Here is a 27,539-nt window from a genome sequence, read left to right as displayed (position 1 = left end):
GTTCTAACCGTTCCTGCTTTAGGTCACATTGGTGACATTTCAAAACTTTCACTTATGCAAGCTGTCCTTTCCATGGTGGTGGATCAGTGACTAAATTTGCCCCAGATTGGTCAGACTCATACAGACCGTACTCATACCCCTGCCAGCCCATTCATTGAGAAATCAAGCTCTACTGTTAAACTAAAACTGCAGTAGTAAATTAGTGGCTTGTGGAAGAGACTGGCACGGCATGGGCACACACTGGGTAGAGGTTGTGGGGGGCTTGTGCGCAATGGAAACCAGAGGGGTGGAAGGTCGGTAATGGAGGGGAGGGAGGTAAAGGTGGGGCGGGGGTCTATATCGACTATCCAGATTGTGGAGGGAGGGCCCGCCTAGTGGCTTCCTGGCCCCCTGCACCGTGCGGGTGTATTATAGATGCGCATCCAGGCAGCCGGGCGGCACTGCATGTTTACAATGTAACAGGCAGACTGGAGCCGCACAGAGGGCAGGGCTTAACCATTAACTAACATTAACCATTAAATCAGCTGTGCAGAGCCGGTACCGCACATAAGGCGTGCGTACCGGCTTCCACGCCTCACAAGCCTGAGCGCGTTAACAAGAGGTGGAGGATAAATTCAGCCGGGCACACGGAGTCCCTGTACTCATACAGATCATCACTCCGGTCTGTCCTCACACCGAGGACCACTGGCACTCAGAGGTAAGCACCCGTGAGCTTTTTTATGTATGTATTTATTTTTACATTACTTATTTTAATGTGCACATTTCTACCGGGATGTGTCATTCGAGACTCAAACTGCAAAGCCGCAACTTGTACCTGTGATGGTGAAGAATGATTACTTTTTTTCTCTTTTTTAGGGGGGTGGGGGGACACACAATTTTTCACGAGTTTAACACTCGTGGTTACAGTGGCAGTGACATGGGCTCCAGCCCGGCGATGGAACAGAGAGCCCTCTGCCCTCGTTTAAATGAGAAGCAGAACAGAATAGCAGGGCTCGTCTATTCAGCCCTGACCAGGGGAGCACTAATTTACGCCTTTGCCATGTTGGGTTCGGGTGGTGTTGGTCCTGACTACTAAGCAGAGGATTGTTTGAGCCGGGAAAGTCCGTGCGGATGTCGCAACTTGCAGTCAGAGGAAAGCTGCTTCAAGTCAGCAGCAGCCACACTGGAAGGTAAAAGAAAGGCCTTCAGAGTAAAAGCTGCTTTATTATGTGAAGTAAAAACGGGTGGACCGTGACCTGATCTCACCAAGGATCGCGTCATAGATTGGTGATGGTATTTTTTCAACAGGCTTCATCACCACACTGAGTTGAATAATACAGCCGTTTATGTCAGTAGCTGACATTACTGTTTTAATTAAAGCAGCACTGAATGCTTTGCTTTACCTGCTGCTTACTTCTGTTGATACAAGTAGTTCATGTCGGTGTGAATGACTAACCATGTGTGTCCACGCTCGGTACTTGACTGCAGTGAGGTTGTTTCTGATGTGTGAAGGGGACCTCTGTTGTGTTACTGTTTGCTACACTCCTGTCTGCTGCAGTGAGTTTAAGAGTTGGGGGGTTTAAGCTGACGGCACTCTGGGCTCACGGGTAAAGTGAGGGGTGTTTTTTACTTTGAAAATTGTGACAGTGGTCGTTGTTGCGCTGCTGTGGTTGGAAGCTGTGCTTGCAGAGGATGTGCGCAGCGCCTCTGTTAATGGTGGAATATTTTTAGCCACCGGGAGGAAATTTGGCGCTGGATGAAACTGTTTTTAAACTCACTGTTGGGATCTGCTCAGCACTGCTGTAATGGAGGGGAGAGCAAACAATTGTCTGGGGCTATACTAATCTATTAGTAGGGCTGACGGGGCATTTGTGGTACCCACGGTGAAGTTAGTGCCTAACAGTGATTTTCTGTCCTCTTTATTTATTTTAACACCTGAATATGACGAGCTGCAGCATCCAAGCCTAAACACCACCGCACAGTGTCTCTGTCCTCTCACCAGTTAGATCTGAATGTTGGTTTGTAACTTTTTGGAATTTTTGATTTATGAATATTTTGATCAGGGCAGTAAAAGCTGCCCTGCTACTTAGAGATTTTTGGAAATAGATGTGGGGTACTGCTGGAAAATGATTTTATTTAAGACTGAATAATTAATGATATTCATTCTTTCCCCAGGTGACGGTCCACTCTGGTTGGAGAGATACTTTTCCACTGTTGGTAATTCAATCCTCATACTGAGACCTTTAAATATCACATTTGAAAACTGTCCAGCGGCCACGTGGTGTAAAGTGAGACGTTTGGAGCCCTGTGCAGCGACCAGTCTCACATGGACAGCAGACTGACAGCATGACCGGTGCCACTGCAGGTCTCTGATTTACATATTTTTCCAGCTTGTACTGAACTGCAAAGGACTGTTTGCAGCTGACTGCAGGGGATTTCTGTGGTGAGGCCCCTCCCTGTTGTTTTCTATCCTTTTCTATGTTGAACCAGTATGTCTTCTGTTTTTTGCCGGCCTAACCTGAGCACCTTGCAGTGAATGGAGAACATACTGGTTCTGCTCCCGAAGCACCGACAGGAACACAGGCTTTGCAGACGCACGGCTGCATGTGCCTCGCTGCAGGTTTTTTCTGGCAGAGTGTTTTTCTCCCAGTCTTTATGACCGACCTCCACACCTTGTCGGCCTCTTTAATGGGATAAATCAGTTGGACTGATCAGGTTCAAAACCAGATCCGGTGGTCAGTTCTGACTTTCCCATAAAACCGTTAGGCTGAGGCACGCTGACCTTTTCTTATCAAGCCCACTGTCTTCAAAGGCTTCCGCATGGTACTTTGGTCGAAAGAACAAGAAAAGCTCCCCGACATCGACATGTCTTCTGGGGCCATTGAGATGAAGAAGGAGGGAGGCCCCCTCACTTCGGCCTTCCTCAACTCCAACTGCACCGTCCACCCGGTGATCCTGACAAAGGGCCCCGAAGAAGTGAGCCCGGTGACCGGGGATGAGTTTGAGCTCACCGAGGTCACATCTTTCCCCGAGCGAGTGAATGAGACTGGGGAGAACGACGAGAGGTCGGAGATTGTGGTGGCCATGGACTGTCGGGCCAATGCCAAAGGTCAGCGAGAGGAGGATGCGCTCCTGGAGAATGCAAGCCAGAGCAACGAGAGTGATGACACCAGCACCGATCAGAGCCCCGAACCAACAGCACCCCTCAAGGAGACCTCCTTTTCCATCGGACTGCAGGTGGTCTTCCCCTTCTTGCTGGCCGGGTTCGGGACGGTGGCAGCAGGGATGGTGCTAGACATCGTCCAGGTGAGTGAGATTTCTTACACAATGTAATTGGCAACTCAGAATAAAGAACTCAGGCTGGTTAATCCTGTGTTGTCTACTCTTTAAAAAGTTTTTGTTTTGTTTTTTGCATTGACAGGGGTTCGGCTGTTGGAACTTGCAAAAAGTCTGGTGTCAATGCACAACCCCAACTTTTCCTCGCAGGCATTTACATTTCATTTCACAGCTGTTTTTCTAAGCAGATCCACTGCACCAAGCAGGCCATGTGTAGTCACACTTACGGGATAGGCTCGTGAAACATTTGAATGATCTAGTGCACCGAGGCCGGTTTGCCTTGGCGTGTGTCAGTCATCGTGCTGGTGGCCTATCTGGTTGCCTGTCTTTGGGGATGTGTGTATGGGGCAGTTATCAGACACCATGGGGGTATTTACATAACATTTTCTCCTCAGCGGCTGGGCTGACTGTCCCTGTGGCTGGCGCATACTGGTACACACTGGTGTGTCTTCTAACGAGTCATCACACACACACACACCTCTTTTCAAAATCTCACATAAAGTACAAGAAACAATAGACGGTATTTGCATAGCAGTGCATAGCCAGGGAGCTATATGATCCACTTGGCCTTTAAAGGAGAATAGGACTTGATTTCCTGATGAGTCACTGCCTTTGCTCTGAGAGGATCCAAGTGTGCTCTGTAGAAATGTTATATATTTATTTGAAGTCCGCTTGGAATGCAGATAAAGCCGGCCATGTCAGTCCGCCAGGTCTGGGCAAACTGTGTGCACATACGCTGATGCCAACATGGTGGACCCCAGAAACTCAGAACAGACAGGAGGGGGGAGGCGGGGGAATAAGTTTACTTTCTTTGAGCACCTGAAATGGCAGCGTACTACAGCTGAGCTAGAGTTGGAGTAAAAACAAAATACAGTTCAGCGCCAAGGCCTCTATTGCCATGTGGTTAGGTATCCTCGCTAAACCAGGAATGCAGAGGTTTGAGGTCAAAAAAGTTTTCATGCTGCCTCAACTTAGGCACCATGCTGCTGCGTTCTCTTTAATTTCCAAAACACTCAGTGCACCATTCTTTCAGAGGTGTGACTGGAAACAAGCTCACACAGAAGGTAGAGGGCCGTATCCCTCCCTGCTGGTCTAGCACTCTTGTACCTGAGAGTAAATAGCTGAAAGAAATGGCTGCAGTAAGATGCGAGGCTTCTTACTGCAGTTCCATTGAGGTCGGCTGAGCATCCAGCAGGTCGTCTGGCTGCCTAATTCCCCCCGTGACACCATGAAACGCTAACTCAGCTAATCCCCCCTGTCCTTGCAGGAAGGTAGTTGTCTAACTCGATCTTACTCTCTCTCTCTCTCCCGTTGGGACTGCAGTTGATCCTCGGCTATAAGTGAGCATAACTTTCTGAGGTCACGTGCTTAGGGTTAGGTCGAGCCCCAATACCTAATGTATATGAAGCTGATGAAAAGGTAGATGTAGTTTCTCGTGTTGGAAAACTCTATTTTTTTTTTTTTTGTCTCCTGATTGCCAAAACGTGAATAGAACAAGTTTTAACTTGATGCTAAAACACGAGGCAGGTCTGTTTTCTTGCTGCACTGATCTTTATTTGTCTCGCTAAATAAGGAGCTAATTTATGCAGACAAGTAAAGCACAGATCTTTATTTGATTATCAGATGAGATAAAGTGATCCAGGAGAACTTAACTAGCTCTCCTGAGTTCAGAAGTTTCTCTCTATGGATAAAATTCAAAGTCATTTGGGTCTTGCTGTTCTTGTGTTTCTTGGATTGTTCTCAAATTAGACAGAATTATTTGTTTGTTCTTTTGGTTCATTTGTTTACCCCTTATTTCTCCTGGAGGTTAGAATAAAAAGGTCAGGACTCAGTAATCTCCAGTTCCAAAGATGATATGTTGGTTATGAGACAAAGAAAGCACTATAGCCAGTAGCAAGCTTTTCTTCTGGGATGCCTGAACCTTTAGTTAATGTGTCTGCCTGGCCTGAGTTTAAAAGCTGTGGTTTGGACACTTGTGTACTCGACTTTCTGTGTCACTTTCTATATTGGCTCTTTGACCTCTTAAATCCTGGTCACTTTGACCATCTACCACACACGCACAGAGTTTTCTGGCCTTTTTCCCTCACAAGGTTGGCCCAGAAAGGATTGTCCAACTGGTATAGAGGAGTGAGACGTCTGCATAGTTGTGCTTAGTGACTTGGCAGGCAAATGACCTAAAACTGTCAGTCTCTCATTGGCAGGGCCGGGAACCCAGGACTGACCTGCTCAGTTGGACTGAAGGTTACGTGTGGTTTGGAAAGGTCACGCAGTGCTAGTTTTCTTGGGGATGTCGGAGTCCAAGGCCAAATGGGTGATTTTTGTTATTTTGAAACACACGCACACTTACTCACAGTCACATAAGATTTCATCATTTGTGCAATCAATCTACAAACAAAAAGCTGAAAAAAGACAAAAGCAAATATGCGTGTCCAGTGTTGTATGTTATGATAATCATCCGCGTGTGTTTGTCTGCCTCAGAGTTAGCCGTCTGGCCTGGTGTGCGGTGTCTGTAGACTGAAACACCAAAAAAGAGGAAAAAGAATAGAACACAGCTTCAGCCTCAAAGACACACGGTCTAAAAATACAGCAACCGGTAAACAGGAAATCATAGTCCACACAAAGGTTTAACTGTGGCCAAGCCTTCACTACCCACCAGATACCATTTTGGTCCAACCACATCCACGTGCTTGGTTTTCACTCAGGAGTCACTTTCAAACCAGAACGTGGGCTTAATTCCCTCAAACTGCATTGTCTCTTCAGCTTCTAGCTTCATACCCAGACTTTGGTTTCCATAGCTTAATCAGACACTACTTAAATTCACACCACAGTATGCTATTTTTCCATGTTTTCCAGAATTTGTCTGAACAAAATCACCAAAATCTTAAAAATCACAATTTAATAACCCCATGTAAGGATAAGTTTCTAAACTTCTGCCCTCCCTATTGCAGTGACTGACTGCTTGTTATGAGTAGTTGTTTTATTTTGGTGACTTCTGCTTGTAACGTTGATGACGTGACGGTCATTAACAATGTTATCACCTCGCAGCTCTTAAAACGTGACCATATCTCAGATAGCTGCTTGGTTAGGATGTGAGTGATAGGGATGGACAGGATTAGTGGGTTAGAGTGCCTTTGTGTTGCCCCATGCTCTGATTAATCTTTCACAGTGTGAAAGATCCTGAGGAACCTTTGATCCTAGGCTGCCCCCTCATCACAGAGTTCAGGCTTTCCACCCCAGCCCTTCTTATCTGGTCCCAGACAATTCAGTTCAGTTCAGTTTTATTGATATGGCACCATATCCCAACATTACCAGCCTCAAGTCACTTTGTATCATAAGGCAAAGCCTCCACAATAGTAGATAGAAAACCCCAGCAATCATACAAGCCTGTATGAGCAGCAAACTCCCTTCATAACAGGAAGAAACCTCCAGCAGAACCAGGCTCAGGCCTGCGAACGCATTATCTAGGTTGCCGACTTGAACTGTAGGGACAGTGTTTGATTTTCCTTATAAATTCATAGAAATCTAAAAAGAGGTAAATTACCATGTGATGATAGCTGATGGTTTTGAGATGGAGTTTTGACTTTCTTTAGCTGCCCACTTGGACTCTTTCCATTCATGCAGCCAAAACCTGCTCGGTAAAACTACATATAGACTACAGATTCCTCTGGTAGCTTGCCCTACATATTCTTCTTATCTAAATGCAGATATTAGTTTATACAGATAAACTAGACCCTGACTGTACCATCCATGCTGCAGCAACAGAAAAATGAAACAGACACCACCTGCTGTAGTGTCTGTGATGCTGCTGGAGTTGCGTTGACATTGCATGCCATCGGGGTTCGGCGTCCCGCTCAACACAGCAAGTGCAATTATCACAAATAAAATAAAAGGTCACGTTTCTCAACTGGGCATCCTGACCCTTGCGGGGCTTGCATACCAGAGCTCCTATAGGTCTGTACACAGAGGTACTGCAGTTCTCCAGTCGAGTTCTTAGAAGCGAGGAGGGAGGGTTTGTTTGGCTCCGAGCCAGCGTTCCATGGAGACAACAACATATATCACCACAGGGGAGGCAAAGAGGAAGATAGGCCAGTGAGACAGAAGGAAAGCTTGAAAACATACAGCTATGAAAGAAGAGAGAAGTGCTCACAAGGCTGTCGGGTTGGCAGAGGGCAGTGAGCCAAGCTGAGAGGCTGGTTGTTGGAAACGAGCTCTGCTTGGCTTAACGACAGCTAAAGGGATAGGCAGAAAGAGTTCAACCACCACCTCTAAAGACAACACGAGTGTAGCCGACACTCCTTATCAGTGCTGTACATCTGGTGGGAGCAACCTAGCAAGCACACACATTAGACCTCTGTGTGAGAAATGCAGGCCAGCAGTGTTGTCTTGTAGCTTCAGCATCTGTTTTCCCCTCTTTCTTTTCTGCTCGGTGCCAGCCTCAGTGAATATTGATTCCGCTCGGGTTAGACTGGACTGTAAGTGCTGGGGGCCAGTGGGACCGGCACCTATGATAAGCACTTTGACTGGAGATAAATCGATGGCCTTAGCTTCAGCAATAGCTTTGTTTCTGGCCACAGTAGACCGCAAATCTGCTATCGCTGCATGAAGTCTAATGGAGGGAGAAGTTCACAGAGGGAGTTACAGGGAACCCACCTCTCGAGGACTGGCCAGCAGCCAGGGACCAGGTTATCGAAGGTCAGGCCTAATAATACTAGCTGTAAATGTAATTTCAGACCATCTACTGGATACACAGCTGAGCAGTCTTGTTCCCTTACTTGTTCCCTTATTTGTGGCTCTGTCCAGCTAGGCCACTACCTTCAAAGCTGATTTAGATAGATGAGCTGCTGGCTGACTTTCTCGGAGTAGTGTGTAAAATGTAGCTTTTTTTATGCTGCGGTAAGAGCTGAGCAAGCAAGCGCACCCCTGGCAATGAATGATCAGATGCTGAAGCACTAAAGTAGGCAAGAGTAATATCAAACTATTTTTTCTATGGTACATGATGCATTGGGCTTTGGCTTTACTCTATTAATTCAGTCGGATGTTTTGTACACTCATGCTGTGTTATGTGTCACAGAGGGTCCCCATGAGGAGGGCAGAGCACTGAGAAATATTTTGCTTTTCCTTATTTTCTATCGTATGCATACTATATAATAGATTACAGTGGTGGATGCTCATATTAAACATGGGCAAAGTTTCAGATAATCAGAGTACCATATGTACAAGTAATCCTATAAGCCATAACAGAGTTCAGGTTTAGCATTTGCTTGATGATATCAATGAGATTGGGTATCTTTAACCAATGAGAAGAGAGTTGGCTTAGGTGTGAGGGAGCTAAAACGACTTGTTTCAGACATTGAACTGGAAATTAACATAATGCTTTGTCTTTAAGAGTTGCTAATCATCTAGTTCACTTGGCTTCTAAATATTCAGTCCCATCTATCTTACTGATGCTGTTTAGCTGTGCCGTGTTTCCATTTGTGTGGCACTGGATGGGGAAACGGCCGTGTGGAGAACAAGATCTGGTTCCGCCCATCAAAAACTATTCAGTTCAATTCGGTTTTATTTATATAGCGCCAAATCACAACAACAGTCGCCTCAAGGTGCTTTATATTGCACAGTAGATCGTACAATAATAGATGCAGAGAAAAACCCAACAATTATATGACCCCCTATGAGTAAGCACTTTGGTGACAGTGGGAAGGAAAAACTCCCTTTTAACAGGAAGAAACCTCCAGCAGAACCAGGCTGAGGGAGGGGCGGGGCCATCTGCTGCAACCGGTTGGGGTGAAAGAATACCGAGATTGCAGTCTGCTTTTATTCTGGAATATCTTGTACAGTACAGATTTCGATATAAATATAAATGTGTATAGTATTATGATTACACAGAGACATGAGACAGTCCCTGTGTTTACACTACAGGAGATGGTGGGTAAAGGTGATAGAGAAGGAAAACAGAATGCAAGCTAAAGTAGGAGAGTGATCAATCATTTCAGCTTTAGGTTTTACTGCCCTTGTTCTTGTTAAGAGGGAGCTGGCATGATACATAGTGTGAAAGGTCTATAGAGGCAGATTTTCTGCTCTTTAATGCAGGAGTGGTTTCACCTCTAAATCAATATTAAAGGTTGCACAGACCCAGAGACAGTCTGCTCCGAACTGCAGCTAACCTCTATCTATGCGGGTGACAGCATTCTGTGTGGCTGTGAACCAGTTTCAGTATGGCAGAGTGTGCGCTCTGTTAATGTTGTGGTGCTGATAATAATGTTTTGCTATGTCATTGCAGCACTGGACGGTGTTCACCGATGTGTCTGAGGTGTTCATCCTAGTTCCTGCACTGCTGGGGCTTAAAGGCAACTTGGAGATGACGCTGGCCTCCAGACTTTCTACAGCGGTAAGAAACTTGTCAGACTACTAGCCTGTTACAGGTTACACGTCTTCCATGACCTTTTATCTTATATTGAAAGGCTGTCCTAGCAGTGATGAGTAACTGAGGTATAAATTTTGGATTTGTTTACTTTAAGTTGCATTGAATTTTCTTTAATAGTTTTTCAATCTATTGCCAGACCTATGGTCACTGTCAGACCCCTCAAAGCTGATTGTGCGTAGGTTCAGAGGTTATATTGCCTATGTGACATAGGTTTCAGACAAACTGATTCCTCACATTCCTCACTAAATATTTCCACTGACCCCATCTAGCTTGTTCACCTGGGTTAGCAGGTTGTTTAAAGGTGAATGGAAGTTTTTATTTACCTCTGCCTGAAGACGTGAACTCCAAATATCAAGTAATTTGAACTAAAAGTGTTTTCCTTTGATCTAGTAGCTAAAATTGATTGAATTCTCAGAATATGCTGGTATAGCTCAACCCAGTGTCACATCACTGTTGGAGCTGGGAGATAATTTAAGAGCTTTCTTGCATAATGCGACATGAACTTTCTGTCATATTGGACTTCATAAAACCACCAGTTGTGAGGGAAAAATGAGTATTTCCAATTGTCTGAGGAGTTATTGCTGGAGGTTGCTGCCTTTCGCTAGGTGAAATTAAGCTGAAGGCAAATGGTCTTCATTTCCTGTTTGTGTCGCAATTTTCACAGAGTCAGTACTAGAGATGGCACGATACCACTTTTTTATGACCGATACCGATATCATAAATTTGGATATCTGCCGATACCGATATGAATCCGATATAGTGTTTCTTTTAAATCAATAAAACAGTTTTTTTTAAATATCTTGCTGCTTTTTGTATAAGTTCATACTCAAGTTAAAAAAAAAAAACACTAAAGCCATTCTGTTATACCTGTATGTAAAAAATACACTGCACCCAAAATATTTCATAGTTCAGCAATACTGATCAATCTAATAAACTTAAACCTACACCATCCTCCCTATTCTGGTATTTTAAAGAGTACTTAGCAGAAATATTAAGCAACCTAACTAATAGGGTTCTAAAACTCCCAGCAAAACAATAAATAAATAAAACAAAATAGGGAACCACCCACCCTCCACCTCATGATGCTTAATTGACATAATCAACTATAATTTGATGCAGTGTGAAAAACAAATACACAGAAATCAGTTATTTTTCAAGAATAATTAAATAGATTCAACATCTTTCTTCAACAGAATTGCAGACTGCACAGATCGTATCTTCCCAAAGGAAAAAGTACTATAGCTTACTAGGGTATATTGGACTTAATAGTTACTATATATACTATAGCTTACTAGGGTATATTGGACTTAATAGTTACTATATAGTTACTATATAGGGCAGCACGGTGGTTAGCACTGTTGCCTCACAGCAAGAAGGTCCTGAGTTCAATTCCACCATCAGGCCGGGGTCTTTCTGTGTGGAGTTTGCATGTTCTCCCCGTGTTTGCGTGGGTTCTCTCCGGGCCCTATCGGCCCCCCTGGCTAAACTTGCTTGATCCGCCCCTGCACAGTTACCAGCCGTCAGCTACGTAGAAAAGGATCCTGGTGTAGAATGTAAATAAATTCTAACAACAGCTTATCAAGCTTAAACGTGCTGCTGTTGTTCAGCCGCTGGTTTCCTCTTTCTGGCGCGAAGTGAGCGATAAACAAACAAGAGAGACGGACTCGCGACAGAAAAGCCGATCAGCTGATCATTGATCAGTTTCGATTGAAGTAGCAGCAGGAGAGGGAGGGAGAGAGAAGAGGCAGTTGCTCCATATATCGGTTGTTAAGCTTAACGCTGGAATGCTTTACAAACATTCAGAGATGAATTTACACACTTGCTTTACTTCTCTCTGGGATAACTTCCTCGGAGATGAAATGCCGGATTGCTAGCGAGGCTACAAATACACACAGCCGCTCTATCACGTGACCCGTACTGCTGGATGTGCTACGGTTATGAGCCGAGTTACGCCATGTCGCAAGTTTTGTGAGGTGCTTTTTTGATATTTAATGGATCGGATTACATTTTTTTTATTTTTCTCCGATATCCGATCCAGTAATTTACGTCAGTATCGGACCGATACCGATACGTAATATCGGATCGGTCCATCTCTAGTCAGTACCACGGAAATCGATAGCAACTGTAAGAAGTTTTCACCAACCGGTCAGGAATACACACTGATTGTTCTGCAACCACTTTCCAACTGGTTGCAGAACACTTATTTGCTCCTTGTAACCAGCAATTGCTGGAGGGTGATGGGCTGCTCTCTAGGCCTGTGTGACTGCTACTTTATTTGCTCGACAGTTAACGTCACATTGTTAGGAGTCACATAACATGAAACCTTAATAACATATTGTCATATAACATTTGGTTAACTATTAGCTGCTTATAGTGTTTCACAGATACCAAAGTTCTTAGTAGCTCTAATTTCAGCTAGTTACCCATCTAGCCATTCATAGCCAAATGTATACAGTCACATGCTTTTGTTTGTGAAGGTGCAGTGATTCTATGACTGCAGTTTGATACTAGAGGCAATTCTTACGGCTTTGCTATCTGTGAGCTAACAATACCATTTCACATTGTACATAGCTAGCAGGGTCGATGACCTGACAGCACAGGTAACCAGGGGTTAGCAACAAAACTTACATTTTTTTAATTAGTCCAGTAGTGCTCTTAATTGCACCAATCCTCACATTCTTTCCACTAGCCTGTGTGAAACCAGTGACTCCTCATCCGTGCTGCAAAAAAAAGTCATATGTTTGCAAATTTGTTCTGGAAAATTGCTCCAGTGTACCAACTCATTCTGCTCCAAGCTAAAGGTAAATCTTTAAATCTTGTTTATGTCATCACCTCCTAAATACACCAGTTGGTTTAACCTGTGAATTGGTGGCTACAGCAAAGGTTTCAGATGCAGAATTGAATGTTGAATATGATTTTCAGGTGCACTACTTAAAACTGCACTTTGCAGAGGTTTTATATATTTATAATTTCCATATTTTCTCAGTAAGAGCCCAACGATAGAGGAAAACAAACGGGAAAAGTTGAATATTTGAGGAAACACCGTTGATGCTGATTTAAGGTTCAAACTTCAACAGATTTTTGTAATGATTTGCTTTACTTTCTATTTTATTTCTGTTTTAATTCAGAGCCCAGTGTATAATGGTTAATAACTGTCAGATTGGGAAGTGGAAGTAGTAATGATTTGTCAGAGCTTCAGCACTGATTGAACCAACGTTGTGTAGTTCGATTGGCTGTATTCAAAGGAATGAAAACACAAAATGCATTAGTCATAATAACGTTACATGCATCTACGTGGAAATATGGAAATAAATAAAACAGACTTTTGCATCAATTCTTTCTTTAGTCTGCAAAGTTTTCACTTTTCTCACAACCATCTTCACAAAGTAGGCCCGACCCTGGTGCTTGTCCTGAGACATTACTGTTAGCTCTCTGCTGGCTGGCCTCAGCAGGACCACGTTTCTTTCCACGCCGCCGCTAATTATGAGCAGATTAAGACCACTGTAAGTTTCCTAATGCGCTTATAACTGAAAAAAATCATGTAATCCCCAGTACTGGCTGGCTGTCGGAGTTTTCAGTTCACATGACTGTGGTTCCTTTTTGATTTTTTTCCCCTTGGACTTTTTTAACCTATTTACTGAGGCGTTTAAGGAATGAGGAAATAAGCAGCTGTTTTCTCAGTTCTGTTGAATATAATTGGGCCTAATTGATTATGTATGATTGTTGATGGATTGCCAGCACCACCTGCATTGCAAAGAAAGTTGGGAAAAATAGCAAAGTGTTATCAGAGATTACAATGGCAACAACAGTCGCTGTTTCCCTGTATACTCAACTCATGTATGTTCAGGATTCAGAGCTGGAAACTGCAGACTTGCTCTGTATTTATTAAATAAGAGTGAATGCCAGCAGCTGAAAAACATGGTGCTGCTTTTGAATTTTAAGATATCCATGTTATGTCATCTATGAATCACTTTAACAACATCTCTCTGATGATCCCAACGCCATTAATCCAGCCTCCTACACACACACACACACACACACACACACACACACACACAGACACACAGAGCTAAGGATTTGGCATCATTATCACACATCATCACATAACGCCAGGCTATGTTTCTGAGAATTTCTGTGTGTCGTCTGTGTACTCTGTCAGTTTACATGTTGTTCTAAAGGGAAATGTGGTTAGGAAATTCAAAAGCCTTTTTATTGCATCAAGATATATTCTTTGAAACTGAGGCTCTTATATTACGCTCCAAGGTTTTAAAGAAAGTCATATGTGGAGTTGCACAGCTGTTTGGCTCAGTATTATCCGTTTCCCTTAAACCTTCTTATCAGCATTCGTGGCAATCTTCCCACTCTGAGTGACAGCACGGCTGTCGTAGCAGCAGGCGTGCACGCACATACTTACTGATGGGCGTGGCGTGACTCTAATGCTTTGTATCTGGCAGATGCACGAGTTATATTGACGTACATTGCTGCACACTTGATTGTCATGTAAGACTAGTTGTTTTAGTGCCAGATTAACTGGATGCTGCTAGACTACGTGAAATGTAATGCTTCACACGTACGCACTGAGGCATAGAGACCATCCTGCTGTTTCTCAATGCTGTTTTGTTTTGTTTTTTCATTTAAATACTTTGGTATGTGGGTTTGCCTTTGATAGGCAGAGCGGGTGAATTCCAGTCTGTGTTTTGTTAGGTCAAATAATCTAGCAGCCACAAACACGAGAGTTGTTCCGGTGTTTGGAACTTTTAGTTGCCTGATCTCAACCAAAAGTTGTGAGGTGTTTTGTGGATCATTAGCCAAAGACAGACACCAATCGCGCAAATGCTTTTGATAAAACAGTGCTTTGTTGTCTGCAACACCAGAATAACACCACCAGCCACTGGACAATGCTATTTTCTGTTAAAAAACATTTTGAGTAGCTCTTCGAAAATGTTCTTTTTTTAGATTTATTACAGCTAGCGTCTATTTAAATCTCCGAGCTCTGATTTGTTCTCACAAGTTCGCACTCGGGACACAAAGAAAGTAGAACAGATTGCACTTATAAAGGAAATACCTGACAACTCTAACAACTAGAGGTGGGAATCACCATACATCCCACGATACGATATTATTGCAATTTTTTAAAATATTTTGCTATATTCAAATTCTGTACATAAAGGTAAACTTTATCAATATTCATTTTATCTAATATCAAAGTCTCACACTCAGTCTTTCTCTCATTTCAGTTTTATTGTTGACAAACTGAACGGTTTGTATTACAGTCTAGTCCAACTTAACTGAATGCAACCATCTGGTACAATTATAGCTATTCTGAACTATGCAATTTATGAAAACTATGCAGTTTGGACAGTGAAGGAATGTCAGGATTCTTGCTCAGAAAAAGGATCAACATGCTCTGAAGTCAGAGTTCCAGTCCACAAAAACTTTTGTAACAAAATATCGATTTCTGCTGTCCCTGTATTGATACATTATTAGCAAACAAAATATCACGATACTACACAGTATCGATTTTTTCCCCCCACCCCTACTAACAACCCTAAAAGTTAATCAGTCAGTTAGAAGAGCATACACAGGCGCTTTGTGAAGCTATGTTGTCTGAATCAAACCACCACAATACCAACCACACACACGCCTACTGGTGAAAGCATCTCTATGGGTTCGGCTGTGGATCTTCACCAATCATTTAACTATATTCATGTAGAAACGTTAGTACAAGTTCAGGGAAAATCACTTTAACGAGTGATTAACAAACACTCTAGCAGAGGATAAACGTTAGAGACAAAATTAAAGGTGAAAGCCGTATCTCACGTGGCATTACACTAAATTCACAGATTAGGTAACACAAAATATTTAAAGCTCTGGAAGCTGTCTTGAGTCATGCAGTGGGATCATGCAGTTCATACACTTTTCAATGAAGAACCAAGGATGAAGTGATATCCTCACGGGCGATTTTCATGTATCCAGCTGTCTCCCTTCCTTCTGCATATGCAAACGAGCGAGGACAAAGAGGAAGAGGAGATTGTCTGTTTGTGTCCTCTCACTGTGGATGGGCATTAGGATCATTGATCTGGGTTCACAGTAGCCCACTGTAGCCACTTGATACACAAGACCATCAGTGTGTGCGTGTGTGTGTGTTTTTAAGGGTGTGTATGTGAAAGAGCAGAGATGAGATAAGTGGAGTCGGCCGCAGGGTGGGGGATCAGATCAGAGTGTCTTTGTCCAGAGAACTGACGCCCTATTGTTCTGATGGGACCAAGAGGCAACAGACTGTGAACACTCTGTATCCCCCCACGCACCCACAAACACACACAGCTACTTACACATGGTCATGATAACGTTTTCGTTCTTATGTGTTTTTCAGGCTAATATTGGGCACATGGACACAGCCAAGGACATGTGGAAGATGATCATGGGGAACTTGGCCCTCATCCAGGTACAGGAAACACAATGAAGACTGCTGTCACGGAGCATCTTCAACCATGTTTACATCCATTAAACAGACCAGTCTCATAACGAGACCACTGAAATGCATTATAGTACTAGTGGAATCATGTCGTAATACTCAAAGCAGCAGCAAAGTTTTAAAAAATCTCAAACTGAAATCAAAATATTTTGAAACAGAATATAAAAGATGGGTTTAAAATTAGGTCAGTGCACTGCCTTAACAGCTTAACATTCATCAGGTCCCTGCTGAACCACTTCGCGGTAGGACTAGGATTAGCTTGCATTTTAGCTACATGCTAAACAAGCACCAAAACTAGCTGTAACTTTTAAAATCAACCCTTTTGCATGCACCTAAACTAAGTTGTAGGATTACCACTGACTAATGCCATGCAGGAAAAAAAAATCTATATAAGCATCTAGATGAGAACAGGTCACAGGTGACTGGTAGATGTTAACAGGTTAAGCTTGCAGTGTTTCTGATGGCCACCAGGGGGTAGATTTCTCTGCTTGAAGGTCAAAAAAAATTTTATTTATTTTTTTATTATTATTATTTATTTATTTTTAAGAACTTTATTTACAAACAACAGTATAACATACAAGGCACCATCATTAATCTGAATATGTAATATCCTCGGTTGAGCATTATAGTAAGAAAAAACAAAACAAAACAAAAACCAATAAACACAAAGCCAAAAGAGTTAGCACAAAAAGAAAGAACAGTCATTGAAGAATTTGAACCAAAGGCAAAAAATAACATGAACAAAAAAGGGCAGTCATGATTATAAAATAGGGAGGTTTCTTTTTTAACATAGATTAAACTCGTTAAATAAAACAACAAGTTTATGAGCTTTCTTGTTATTCACAAGTTTCAGCGATTTAGCCCAGAGTTTAAAGTCATTCAGCCATCTGTTTATACATGGTTTAGCTTTAAAGTATCTGCATTTGTGAATAAAAAATTTTCCCATTAACAAAAACGTCCTAATCAACAAGTCAAAATCTGCATTCTCAGCAAGTATTCCAAATTTTATTACTGTCACCGTCAAGTTTGAAAGTCAAATTATTTGGGAGTTCAGAGGAAAAAGGCTCCTAGGTACTTTGCTCTGCTACCTCAGTAAACCCTTTTCTGATGTGTTTATGGTCCCTATCACTGATTTAAAGCCTTACTGTATAAAGCAAGATGATCGTTTTGTAAATTGTGGTCCCCATAATACAGTCTGTCCTTTAACCCTCTCAGGCTCAAATTAAGTTTTTGTTGCTAATGCACAAAAGAATACCTGCAGTGGTACGTCTGAGTAAAAAAAACCTCATAAAATATGTATGTGGGGTAATCAGGTTGTTAGCTTTTACATGTTGCCAATCTGCATCGTCTGCCGTGAGAGGGTTAGCCCAAATGTACAGTGTTTCACATTTATGTCGCATTTCAGGAAGCCAGTTACCAGCCTGTCTGGAAAAGCTTGTTGCACGAGTTATTGCACACAGTAAACACACTGACCAGTCACTACAGAGCACAGTAACATTTGTAAAAGAGATAGGGGCTGACCTCACGTTCAAAAGGATCGAGACAGAACAGACATGTCAGTCGAGTATGGTCTATTTTGTGCTTGATTTACTTGCTCTCACTGCAGCCAAGCTGCATGTACTCGGCTCTTTATATTAGTTTGCAGTGTGTTTTATTTATTGTACACAAACAAAGGCATGAAAATCTCTTTATTGCTTAAAGTCTTTGTTTGGTCTCTCTTGACACAGACCCCGACCCTAGTAGTTTGCAGTGATGTGAGCTTATAGTTATATAATACCTGGTGAGTCCTTGTTCCTGGAACACTAAGCCAGTGTTGGCCGATGCTGTCACAACTTTCTATCTAGGGTTATCTTGCACTCACACTGGGTCACAGTGGTGCTCTCTGAAGGCGGTTACACTGGAAACTGCTTCATATGATTCTGAGAACTCACACTGAAACAGATAGCGAGTGTGCACCATAGCCGCCGTGACATTACTCATTGATTTGTGAACTCCACACTCAAGCCTCCACTTTACCTTTATGGCAGTCACTATCTTTTTTTTTTTTTTTTTGGAGCCAGAAGTGACCATATTTAGACAAGAGGGAGGCATGCTACGCTAACAATAATACTAGCATTGTGAAGATACCACCTTTAGCAGCAAAAACTTCAGGTAACTGTTTTCTGTGTAAATTTAACAGTCTGTCACGAACCATTCTTCCTTACAGTCTTTGTCACGTTTCTCTTAAGGTCCCACCACAGCATCCAGTCAGGTTGAGCTCTGACTGGGTTCTTTTCAGCCGTTCTCTTGAAGATATGTTGGCTTGCTTGGGATGATTTTCCTGTTGCAAGACCCGGTTTTTGACCAAGTTTTATCTGGTGGACGGACAGATAGATTTCCCAGATATAGCAATGTGTATTGTTGCTAAACATGTCCGCTTTTGTCTGCTCTGTCCAAAGCACATTGCGTTGTGTGGTTTGTTTGGATGCAGGTTTGCAACTCTAAGCCACGCTGCCATTTTCTTTTTAGAGAGAAGATGCTTTGTCCTGGCAACTTTCCCAGACAAGCCATACTTATTTAGTCTTTTTTCAATTGTACCGTCACGAGCTGTAACATTTAACATGCAAACTGAGGCCTTCTAGAGCTTCTTGCTGTTTCTTCGAGCCCTGCACGGTCTGACCTTGGGATGAATTTGCAGGAACGTCCACTCCTGGGAAGGTTATAACTTTGTGTTAACATACATGTGAATGCCCCAAACCAGCAAACAGCCAGAGATTCTGTTTATATGGAGGTACATTTCACATTTGCTGATGGTCAGTTAATCAAGTCCATTCTGTTGGCAGTATTTGGCTGCTAGTTATTCTCTTAATTCCTATGGAAGAGTGATCTTAGATTTTCACAGACTACATAGTCCTGTGTAGTCTGTGAAAACTTTCTTTTTTTGATAACTGTACTTATTGTTCTGTAAGAATAGTAATAATACACACCTTCCTTCCCACGCAGTCCTTGGTTGAATTAGAAAGATGGTAGATAATGGACCAGCCCTTCAACAGTATTTGATGATGGTGATGATGATAAGAATCCCTCCTTGACTTTGAGAAGCAGCCTGTAATGTTACTGTATGTATCAAGAAGATGAGGTCAAAAATTGTATATGGACTGACTGAAATATGCTTATATGGGCCATAATAATATCATTCATCAGGAGTTTACATGTTAGCTGTGAGTCATAGCAACAAGAACTATCTTATGGTAAATCTGTATATGTGTGTTTTCACCCAGGTCCAAGCCACAGTAGTGGGGTTCCTGGCCTCCATAGCTGCTGTGATCTTTGGCTGGATCCCAGAGGGACACTTCAAGCTGGGCCATGCAGTGCTGTTGTGTGCCTCTAGTGTGGCCACCGCCTTCATCGCTTCTCTGCTGCTAGGTATGGTCACCAGTTGGGAAGTGAGGGGTGTTCACAGTGCTACTCATCAGTCACGTCGGGATTTTATGTAACTCTCAGTGCTAATTTGCCATCATTAGCAAGTCTTTTTCACTCAAGTGCTGTTTAAGCTCTTGATAGTTACAACTAGAAGAAGAAGAAGCTACATTTAGCGGCCTCTTTGTTCACAAGTGGTCACCACAGCAGGTAGCTCCACGAGTTTGATTTGACAGATTTCTTTAGTACCTGATGCCCTTCGTGGCACCACCGTAAGGCACATGTGCCTCCTTCTTGAACCTCAGCTCTTTATTTGATAGGCAAACGTGTGAACCACTCTATAGGGTGGCTATACAGTAGCTCAGCTTGTCATCTACTGATCAGAAGGTTGGCGGTTCGATCTGTGGCTCCTCCAGTCTGCATGCCAAGTATCTTTGGGCAAGATGCTAACCCCAAATTGCTCTCCGATGTGTTCATCGGAGTATGAATGGTAGTTAGGAAGCACTAAGAAACTTAGAAGACAATGCTGGTGTGAATGTGGCATGTTGTATACAGCGCTTTGAGTACTCCGGGAGAGTAGAAAAGCACTATATGAGAATCAGTCCATATACCATAGTTATCTACACAAAAAGGAGTTGATAAATAAGTTAACCTCATTTTGCTATCAGTTAGATAAGATGTCTTTAGTGTTAGCCCCTTTAGAAGTAGTTTATGGTACTTTTTTATGTTATTTTCTTTAATATGATGTGCCAAAAGTTCACAAAAAATATTGCCTTTGGCTAAGGTGTATAATATGGTACATGCATTAGTAAAGTGCAATGAAAACATGCTTTGCAAATAAATTGTGTGTAAATAAGCATCCACAGAAGAAATAAGAATCTCTTATCTCTAATCAATGAAATGCCTTAAACTAAAATAAAACTAAAGTATTAGTTATCTGGATAATTCTAATAGATTGAACTGGTCAATGTTTTGCTGGCCTTTGTAGTATGTAGGATTAAATGTGTAATATTTGGATGTAGCTGCTATAATAGTCCCAACATGCTATCATGGCTCAGTGTGTTAGCATGCTATATGCAGATTAGTACTAAACACAAAGTGTGAAATGGAAAACATTTGAAAATTTTGGTGAGATCAACATTTAAGTGACAAACATGACAGTTCATCCTGAGGTATCTATACCCAGGTACATGGAAGTCGTATCCATATTTGTTATATCTGAACAAAAACCTTTAATATGTCCAACCTCATAGGTCACCAGGGTTCATTCTGTGTGCACCACAAATCTCCATCTAGCAAATATAAGAGCATTTCAGTAAAACCCACAAACTTTAAAGTAGCACCAGCTGAAAAGTTGGGTGATAGGTTTCGGTAGGTTTCTTACTCTGGGGACAGCGGATGTCAGTTGTTGTTGAGAACTTTCAGTCTGAACCACAGTGGTGGACTGATCACACATTCCTGGAACCACGCTGACAACATCAGATTGCTTTATAGGTGCAGTCGTCATGTTTTTACTGGCTTTCATCAGCTCAACAACTACGTTTGAGTGAAGCTGTTTTCGAAACTGTTTTTCAGACAAAACCATTTTTTGTTGCTGTTTTGTTTTTGCTATAAACCAACATGAGCTGTCTGTGGTTGCTGTAGGAAAGAACCTTAAACATTTTAGATATGCGGAAACATTGTGCTGGCTCTTACTCCCACATGCTGTTTGTAACCAGGCTTTGTATTTGCCAAAGTCAGTTCCTTTAAGGGAAATAAAAGAATCCCAATTGAGCAATCAAGCATCAAAATAACTCTTTTTGTTTTTTTAAGTGAGTACTGTTGGACAGTTAAGAGCATTGTTGCTTTCTGTGTTGTGATGCCTCTGATCTAAAATCTCACAGGTCTCATCATGATCGGCGTGATTGTTGCATCCAGAAAAGTCGGCATCAACCCTGACAATGTGGCCACGCCAATCGCTGCTAGCCTAGGAGATCTGATCACCCTGTCCCTGCTGGCAGGCATCTCAACAGGACTCTACAAAGAGCTAGGTAACGGAAATGACGAGCATACCCACAGATCTTTTTGCTTTTTCCATTTGAAAACAGGTGTGCGATCCATTATTTTACCTGGATGTGCTCAATTAGGTGGTTTGAATAGTGGATACTTGCCGTCTCAAATTCTCGCATGTCTTAAACTGAGCCTCTGATTCGCAACTGAAGGTAACTCCCAAATTCCGACAGAATCATTTCAACATTATTTTGATAGTTGGTAGATCCATCAAACAGCTTCCAGAGTCTTCTTTACCTTTGAAGTTATTAAAGAAAAGGGAGCGGCATGAGTAGAATGTATGAAATGTTGCTCTGCTTTTGGTAAATAAGGATGAAAGCCGCCCACACCTACTCTCGCTGTGTTCCGGGGCAAGAAACTCCACAGCTGTGTGGCTGTATTGTTAGCGCTGTGATAGCATCTTCACCGGCAGCACACCCAGCTCCATCGAGCTCCCTGCTGTTCCATCATTTGCACACCACAGACAGTGACAAACACTGACACGCAGAGTGTGGAGTAATCCTGTAGCTCTTTAGTCTGTCAGAGAATCTACAGACTTTATAGTCTTACTCACTGCTGCTTGTTGAGCTTATTTGGGATATTTTGGCTTAGACACTCACAAACACGGCTGGTGTCTGGGTGTTGTAACCAGCCCGTGTACTTAATGTGCTGTTTGTGGTGCTTTGTAATCTCCTGCATTTGTTAGTCAAGCTGCAGTACTGCCTTCTGCAGGAAAGGCCATGATTTAACGGCAATCCAAATGAAAACAGTCAAAATTTGCCAGTGTGTGATTTATGTTGCGTTTCAGCCACGTCCAAGGTGGTTTTTTTATAGAATTCTCAGAAAATGAAAAAATGAAAAATTTGTTATGTCAAAATATGACAAAGATGTTCCTGCTAAAGCATCAATATCTTTTTTTCCCCCCATTCAGAGTACAATGATTATGCCAACCCTCTAGTGTGTGCAGTTTTTGTGGCGATGTGCCCACTATGGGTGCTGATAGCCAGGAAGATCCCATCCACCAGAGAGGTCCTTTACTGCGGCTGGGAGCCAGTCATCATCGCCATGGCCATCAGCAGGTAGGATGTGCTTGCTTATGTGGATTTTTAACTCACAGTGCTGCCTTTGTTTTTCTCAGTTACTATTGCTGTATTCACTGATGATGTCACAGAGCCTACCAACAACCTAGGCTCCACACCATCCTAGACCCCGATCCTCAGAACAGGAGAAAACCCAATGAGGCATCTTTTTGCACACGCAGGAGTCTCCCCCTGCTGGCCATGAGGAAGCCTCTAGTTAGGGTGCTTAGGTTTTCTTTTCAGGCTCAGGGCTGAATCCATCAGAATATATTAAATTAATAAATAAAACTTTAAATATGTTTTTGAGTACATTTACAGTCAGTTTTATTTATACAGTGCTAAATCACAACGAGGGTTTCCTCAAGATTCCTCCAATGTGTTCCACGGGATAACGGATTATAATGTATACGAGATTACAGATGGGTCCTTAAGTGTTTTAAATGTCTGATTGTAGTTCTCTCTTCTCAGTTTACCCATGTTTTTGTATGGTAAATAGCAGTATGTTCACTTTTTGTTCACTTTTTTGCTTGTGTGTGTCTTTCAGTGTCGGTGGTCTGATCCTCGACAAAACTGTCACCAACCCAAACTTTGCTGGCATGGCTGTCTTCACTCCAGTCATCAATGGTGAGCAGTCAGAGAACAAAAGTGTACAAAAGAGGTGGAAATAACAACCCTCAATATGCCAACTAGTAAAACAACAAATGCAGAGAAATCTGTTGGAACCAATTAAATTGTGTATTTAGAGCTGTTGCTGTGCTCACCCATCTGTGTCATGTAACAGTGACACACTGACTAATGCCTGCCAGAGGAAGCATATGTGCACTGCGGTAATACTAACCGATGGAGCTGGCATGGCGCCGTGCTCTTGCACGGCTAAAGGCCAGCTCCACAATACTCGACTGGAGAAATGTTTTTGTTAGTACTGAGGTTGATTTGTCATGTTTTCATGTGCCAGGTGTGGGAGGTAACCTGGTAGCAGTTCAGGCAAGTCGAATCTCCACCTATCTACACATGAACGGTATACCCATGGGGGATCCCAACCCAGCCCCCAGGAAGTGTCCCACACCCTGCACTTCCTTCTTTGGTTCCAGTAAGTTATCAGGCAGCAGTGGAATAAATGTTCCACTGTCCCCGCCCACTCGTTATCTCATACAAATAGTTTTTTCCATACGGAGGGTGTATTACAAGTGAGACTACTGGCTATATTGAGCTTAAAGTGTTTTCTGTGTGATAAGAGCCACTCTTTTTTACATTATGCTGACAATGTAACCTGGGCGGGAGCAGGCTATATGCAGAGTTTAGTTTAAAGTCAGGTGGAGGTGCTGCGATTTTACTGATTCTTTTATTTGCAGCGTATTTTAAAAGCAATACTGATTCTTTGTTGGGGAAGTGTAGAAGTTGTTAAGCCCTACCTTAGTAAAAATCACTGAATGAAGTGCAAACCGTGTGTTGCATTGTCACAGGAATGTGCATGTATTCATTTGGTTATAGAGAAAATATATAAAATGATTTTAGATTTTATTCTAATGTGCGGTTAAGTCTTGTTTACACCGCTGAGATTGCAGCTACTAAAATAGAAAACACACACCAGGAATCAATCAATCAATAACGTTATTTCACTTTCATCTGCTCACACACTAAAGCCATTTCTTTTGTTCGGCTGTGGGACAGTAATCTTTAATCTTTAAATGGGTCCAGTTTAAAGTTTCACAGGTCTATCCGCTCAGAAATAACCAGCAGCACAGACAGTGCAGTCAGCCATAAAACAATTGTTAATCATCAGTTTAACATTTATCTGCAGCAATGACTTCATAGATTTTACTAGATCTTACTCATGTAGGTGGCACTCATGGGGATATTTGTGCAAAACAAGAGTAAAACCTGTAAAATGCATGTTTTCATATGGACACACACGGAGCTTGAAGCAGAAAACCCGGCTTAACAGAGACAGCTGATTACCACTGTTGTGATACCCGTCATCTGCAACTTGGGCTCGAGGTTTTATCAAGCCAGCAAATACAAAGAAATCCTAACTGTGTTGGACTTCTTCATAGTTTATCCTTCAAGCCAGCTCGTGCAGGGCCCAGTTTGATGTTACTATTTGATATCAGGAAATCCATTAAATAATTATAATGAGGTGCATCATGACTGCAATTAAACAACAATGAGTTTAAAAATACTGCAGACATAAAATGACCACCAAAAAATTTTAAGTAACTTAAAGTCAAAATAATGACAACAAAGAGGCAAAACAGAGGAAAGGTCGAAAAAACCCACAAAGCAACAACAGACAAAGTGAGAAAGCACGAACAGCGAGACAAAATAACTACAAACATTTAACAAACAAAGAAAACGGCAAAGCCTCAACAAAGGGAAAACAACCACGAAGTCACAAATTGACAACAGAGACAGAAAACAACAACAGAGACAAAACAACCACAACAGTGTGTCAAAGAACCATTAAAAGACAAACCAACTATGAAAAACAAAACTATTTTAAAGAATTTCAAAGAAAACAAGTACAAAAATAACCTTAATGACACAGCCTTGTTGGCATGTCCTGTTCCTGCTTCACAGGAGAGTCTTTTCCAGTGTTGTCCAGCGTTTTCCATCATGCTATCGCCTCGTATGTAACTCATGTTCGTCTCTCTCCATTCCAGCTGTGAACTCCCGTTCAGCCCGTGTACTTTTCCTGCTGGTTGCCCCAGGGCACCTCGTCTTCCTCTACACCATCAACTCCCTGAGGGGGGGACACACCACCCTCACACCCATCTTCATTACCTTCTACCTGTTTGCTGCACTACTGCAGGTACAGATATGTTTGTACATCATTTTACAACATTGTAAGGGTGTCGTTGAGGAATTCCGAAATATTGATACTTGCGTCTTGGTTATGACATACAAATATTATGTAAAAATCATTGTTCACTAAATCTGGCTATGCTTTCTTCAGGTCATGATCCTCCTCTACCTGGCAGACTGGATGGTCCACTGGATGTGGGGTCGGGGCATGGACCCTGACAACTTTTCCATCCCGTACCTGACCGCCCTGGGTGACCTGCTGGGGACTGGCTTCCTAGCCCTGTGCTTCCACTTGCGCTGGTTCATCGGGGACAGAGACACTAACGTGGGCAACTGAATGCATGCACAGATACACACACACACACACACACACACACACACACACACACACACACACACACATACATAAAAACAACTTAAATCCTTACTGTATCCTTGCACGCTCGAGCAGTGACGAACATCACTCGCATTGTCTGAACACTGAAACTGGACATCTACAACGAAAGGGCTAAACTCCTGTCAGACTCTGACTGACGGTGCATATAGTGCACGTAGCATTTCATCTTCAGGATATCAGGACACTGTTGCTCAGCAGCAGCCCACAAATCCACCTTAGAGAAAATGGAATGTCTTCACCTCAACCACGCAACAAAACCCCACCAGTGATGGATTCATTACTCCACCGTTATTTTACTTAATGAGTCCTGCCACTTTTGTTATCATACCATTGACAATGATTGTTATTGTTCAAAAAGATGCATTTGATAGCTGATATATGAATGGATATTTGTTCTATGTGCACGGCCAGTCCTCATTATTTTCAATGGGAACATTCGCCGTCTTGTTTTTAAAAACATTTAACACTTGAAACCTTGACAGAAAAAAGACAGCAAAAAGAAAAAACATCCAAACAAGCCTAGAATGCATAATCACCAAGTGCTACTTCACGTATATAGAATGATAATTATATGAGATCTAATGGAAAATCTGATTTACTAGAACCTATAGGACTGTCCTCCTAGTAGGGAGCTCTTTTAGGGGGTTTCACTATAGGAGACTGGACCACCAACTAGCTAAATCCCTTTTTAACATTGTTTCCATGGGTGGATGGCTTCATTTGAGTCAGGGTATGAAAATGAAGACGTGAGGCTTTGTTTTCCGTAGCTGCTCACGCCCATTTCTGGCATTTAAAATAAGGACTACCAGACCTGAGGGGAGTCCAGCACTTCAGACAGTCACTATAACAATGGACTCGTCTCTTAGTTTTAACATGATGTGTTGGAAATCACATAATTAGTTTATTTAGCCGTGCTGTCCTCACAGGTTACACTGCTTCCATTGTTGGCCAACTGTGCTCATAAAACATCCTTATTCACAGAAAAAACAAGCAAATACACTTAAGAAAAAATAAATATGTGTGTAATGGCTGTGTGACTGTCAGTCAGGAGTGTATCAAAACTCGACTCCCTCTGAGCTTGAGCTCCACTTGTGGTGCCAAGAAGTCAGCAAAGGTCGAACTGTACCCTGAGCGGTTCCAGGTGAGAACAGCACCAGTGCCCCTGTATGTAAGCTTCTGCCAACTTTCTACTGAACAAACAAAACGGTTGTTGCTGTGTATCCCAAGCCAGGCTTTCAGTAAGTGACAAGAGGCTCAACACGCTGTAGTGCACTGGAACAAGCCTGCAGAGTTGGGACAGAGTCTGAAAGTGTGTTAAGTTGTCTTAGCCAGGCCGCCAGGTTATGCTGACTCGTGTTCAGTCTGGCACCAGATGAAAGGTAATGATGGCAGATATTTTGTGTGAATATTTGGCCGTACTAAATGTTTGGTTCCCACAGAGCAATTAGGCCACGTTAGGGTAGTGAATTAAGAGACAGCTCAAGGAACTGCGTCAGGTCATAGGAGGATATGGGGAAGAATTTTAGTCAATTCAGATTCATGCAAATGTCAACATAATTTTCCAAATTCTTTGTAATTCTAAATTCGTCTGCCTGAAAACCCGGTGAGACTACACAATGAAGT

The 27,539-nt window shown here is 42.4% G+C and overlaps 1 protein-coding gene across 3 annotated transcripts; it reads left to right on the top strand.

Moving 5' to 3' along the window:
- The first annotated feature begins 391 nt into the window (after positions 1 to 391).
- On the top strand, positions 392 to 25,917 carry slc41a1 (solute carrier family 41 member 1). Of its 3 annotated transcripts, none has more exons than XM_082534975.1 (11): positions 392 to 697; positions 2,155 to 3,285; positions 9,593 to 9,700; positions 16,110 to 16,181; positions 19,472 to 19,616; positions 21,494 to 21,640; positions 22,570 to 22,717; positions 23,262 to 23,341; positions 23,673 to 23,807; positions 25,378 to 25,526; positions 25,671 to 25,917. In XM_082534975.1, the coding sequence occupies exons 2-11, from the start codon at positions 2,800 to 2,802 to the stop codon at positions 25,854 to 25,856; spliced, it is 1,656 nt and encodes a 551-aa protein (XP_082391101.1). In that variant the 5' UTR covers positions 392 to 697; positions 2,155 to 2,799; the 3' UTR covers positions 25,857 to 25,917. The 3 variants fall into 3 exon arrangements, with proteins under 3 accessions (XP_082391101.1, XP_082391103.1, XP_082391102.1); XM_082534977.1 differs by lacking the exon at positions 392 to 697 and adding an exon at positions 1,074 to 1,169; XM_082534976.1 differs by lacking the exon at positions 392 to 697 and adding an exon at positions 1,736 to 1,997.
- Positions 25,918 to 27,539: the final 1,622 nt, after the last annotated feature.

This window comes from Aulonocara stuartgranti, assembly GCF_965226115.1.
Source record: "Aulonocara stuartgranti genome assembly, chromosome: 5".
NCBI classification, from domain to species: domain Eukaryota; kingdom Metazoa; phylum Chordata; class Actinopteri; order Cichliformes; family Cichlidae; genus Aulonocara; species Aulonocara stuartgranti.
This window is presented reverse-complemented; position numbering and strand designations above follow the sequence as displayed.

Excerpts from the sequence above, each read along its gene's own strand:
- slc41a1 (XM_082534975.1), top strand. The coding sequence starts at position 2,800 with ATGGTACTTTGGTCGAAAGAACAAGAAAAGCTCCCCGACATCGACATG. Across the intron at positions 23,808-25,377 it reads CACTTCCTTCTTTGGTTCCA|CTGTGAACTCCCGTTCAGCC; the intron begins GTAAGTTATCAG and ends TCTCCATTCCAG. Across the intron at positions 25,527-25,670 it reads TGTTTGCTGCACTACTGCAG|GTCATGATCCTCCTCTACCT; the intron begins GTACAGATATGT and ends TGCTTTCTTCAG.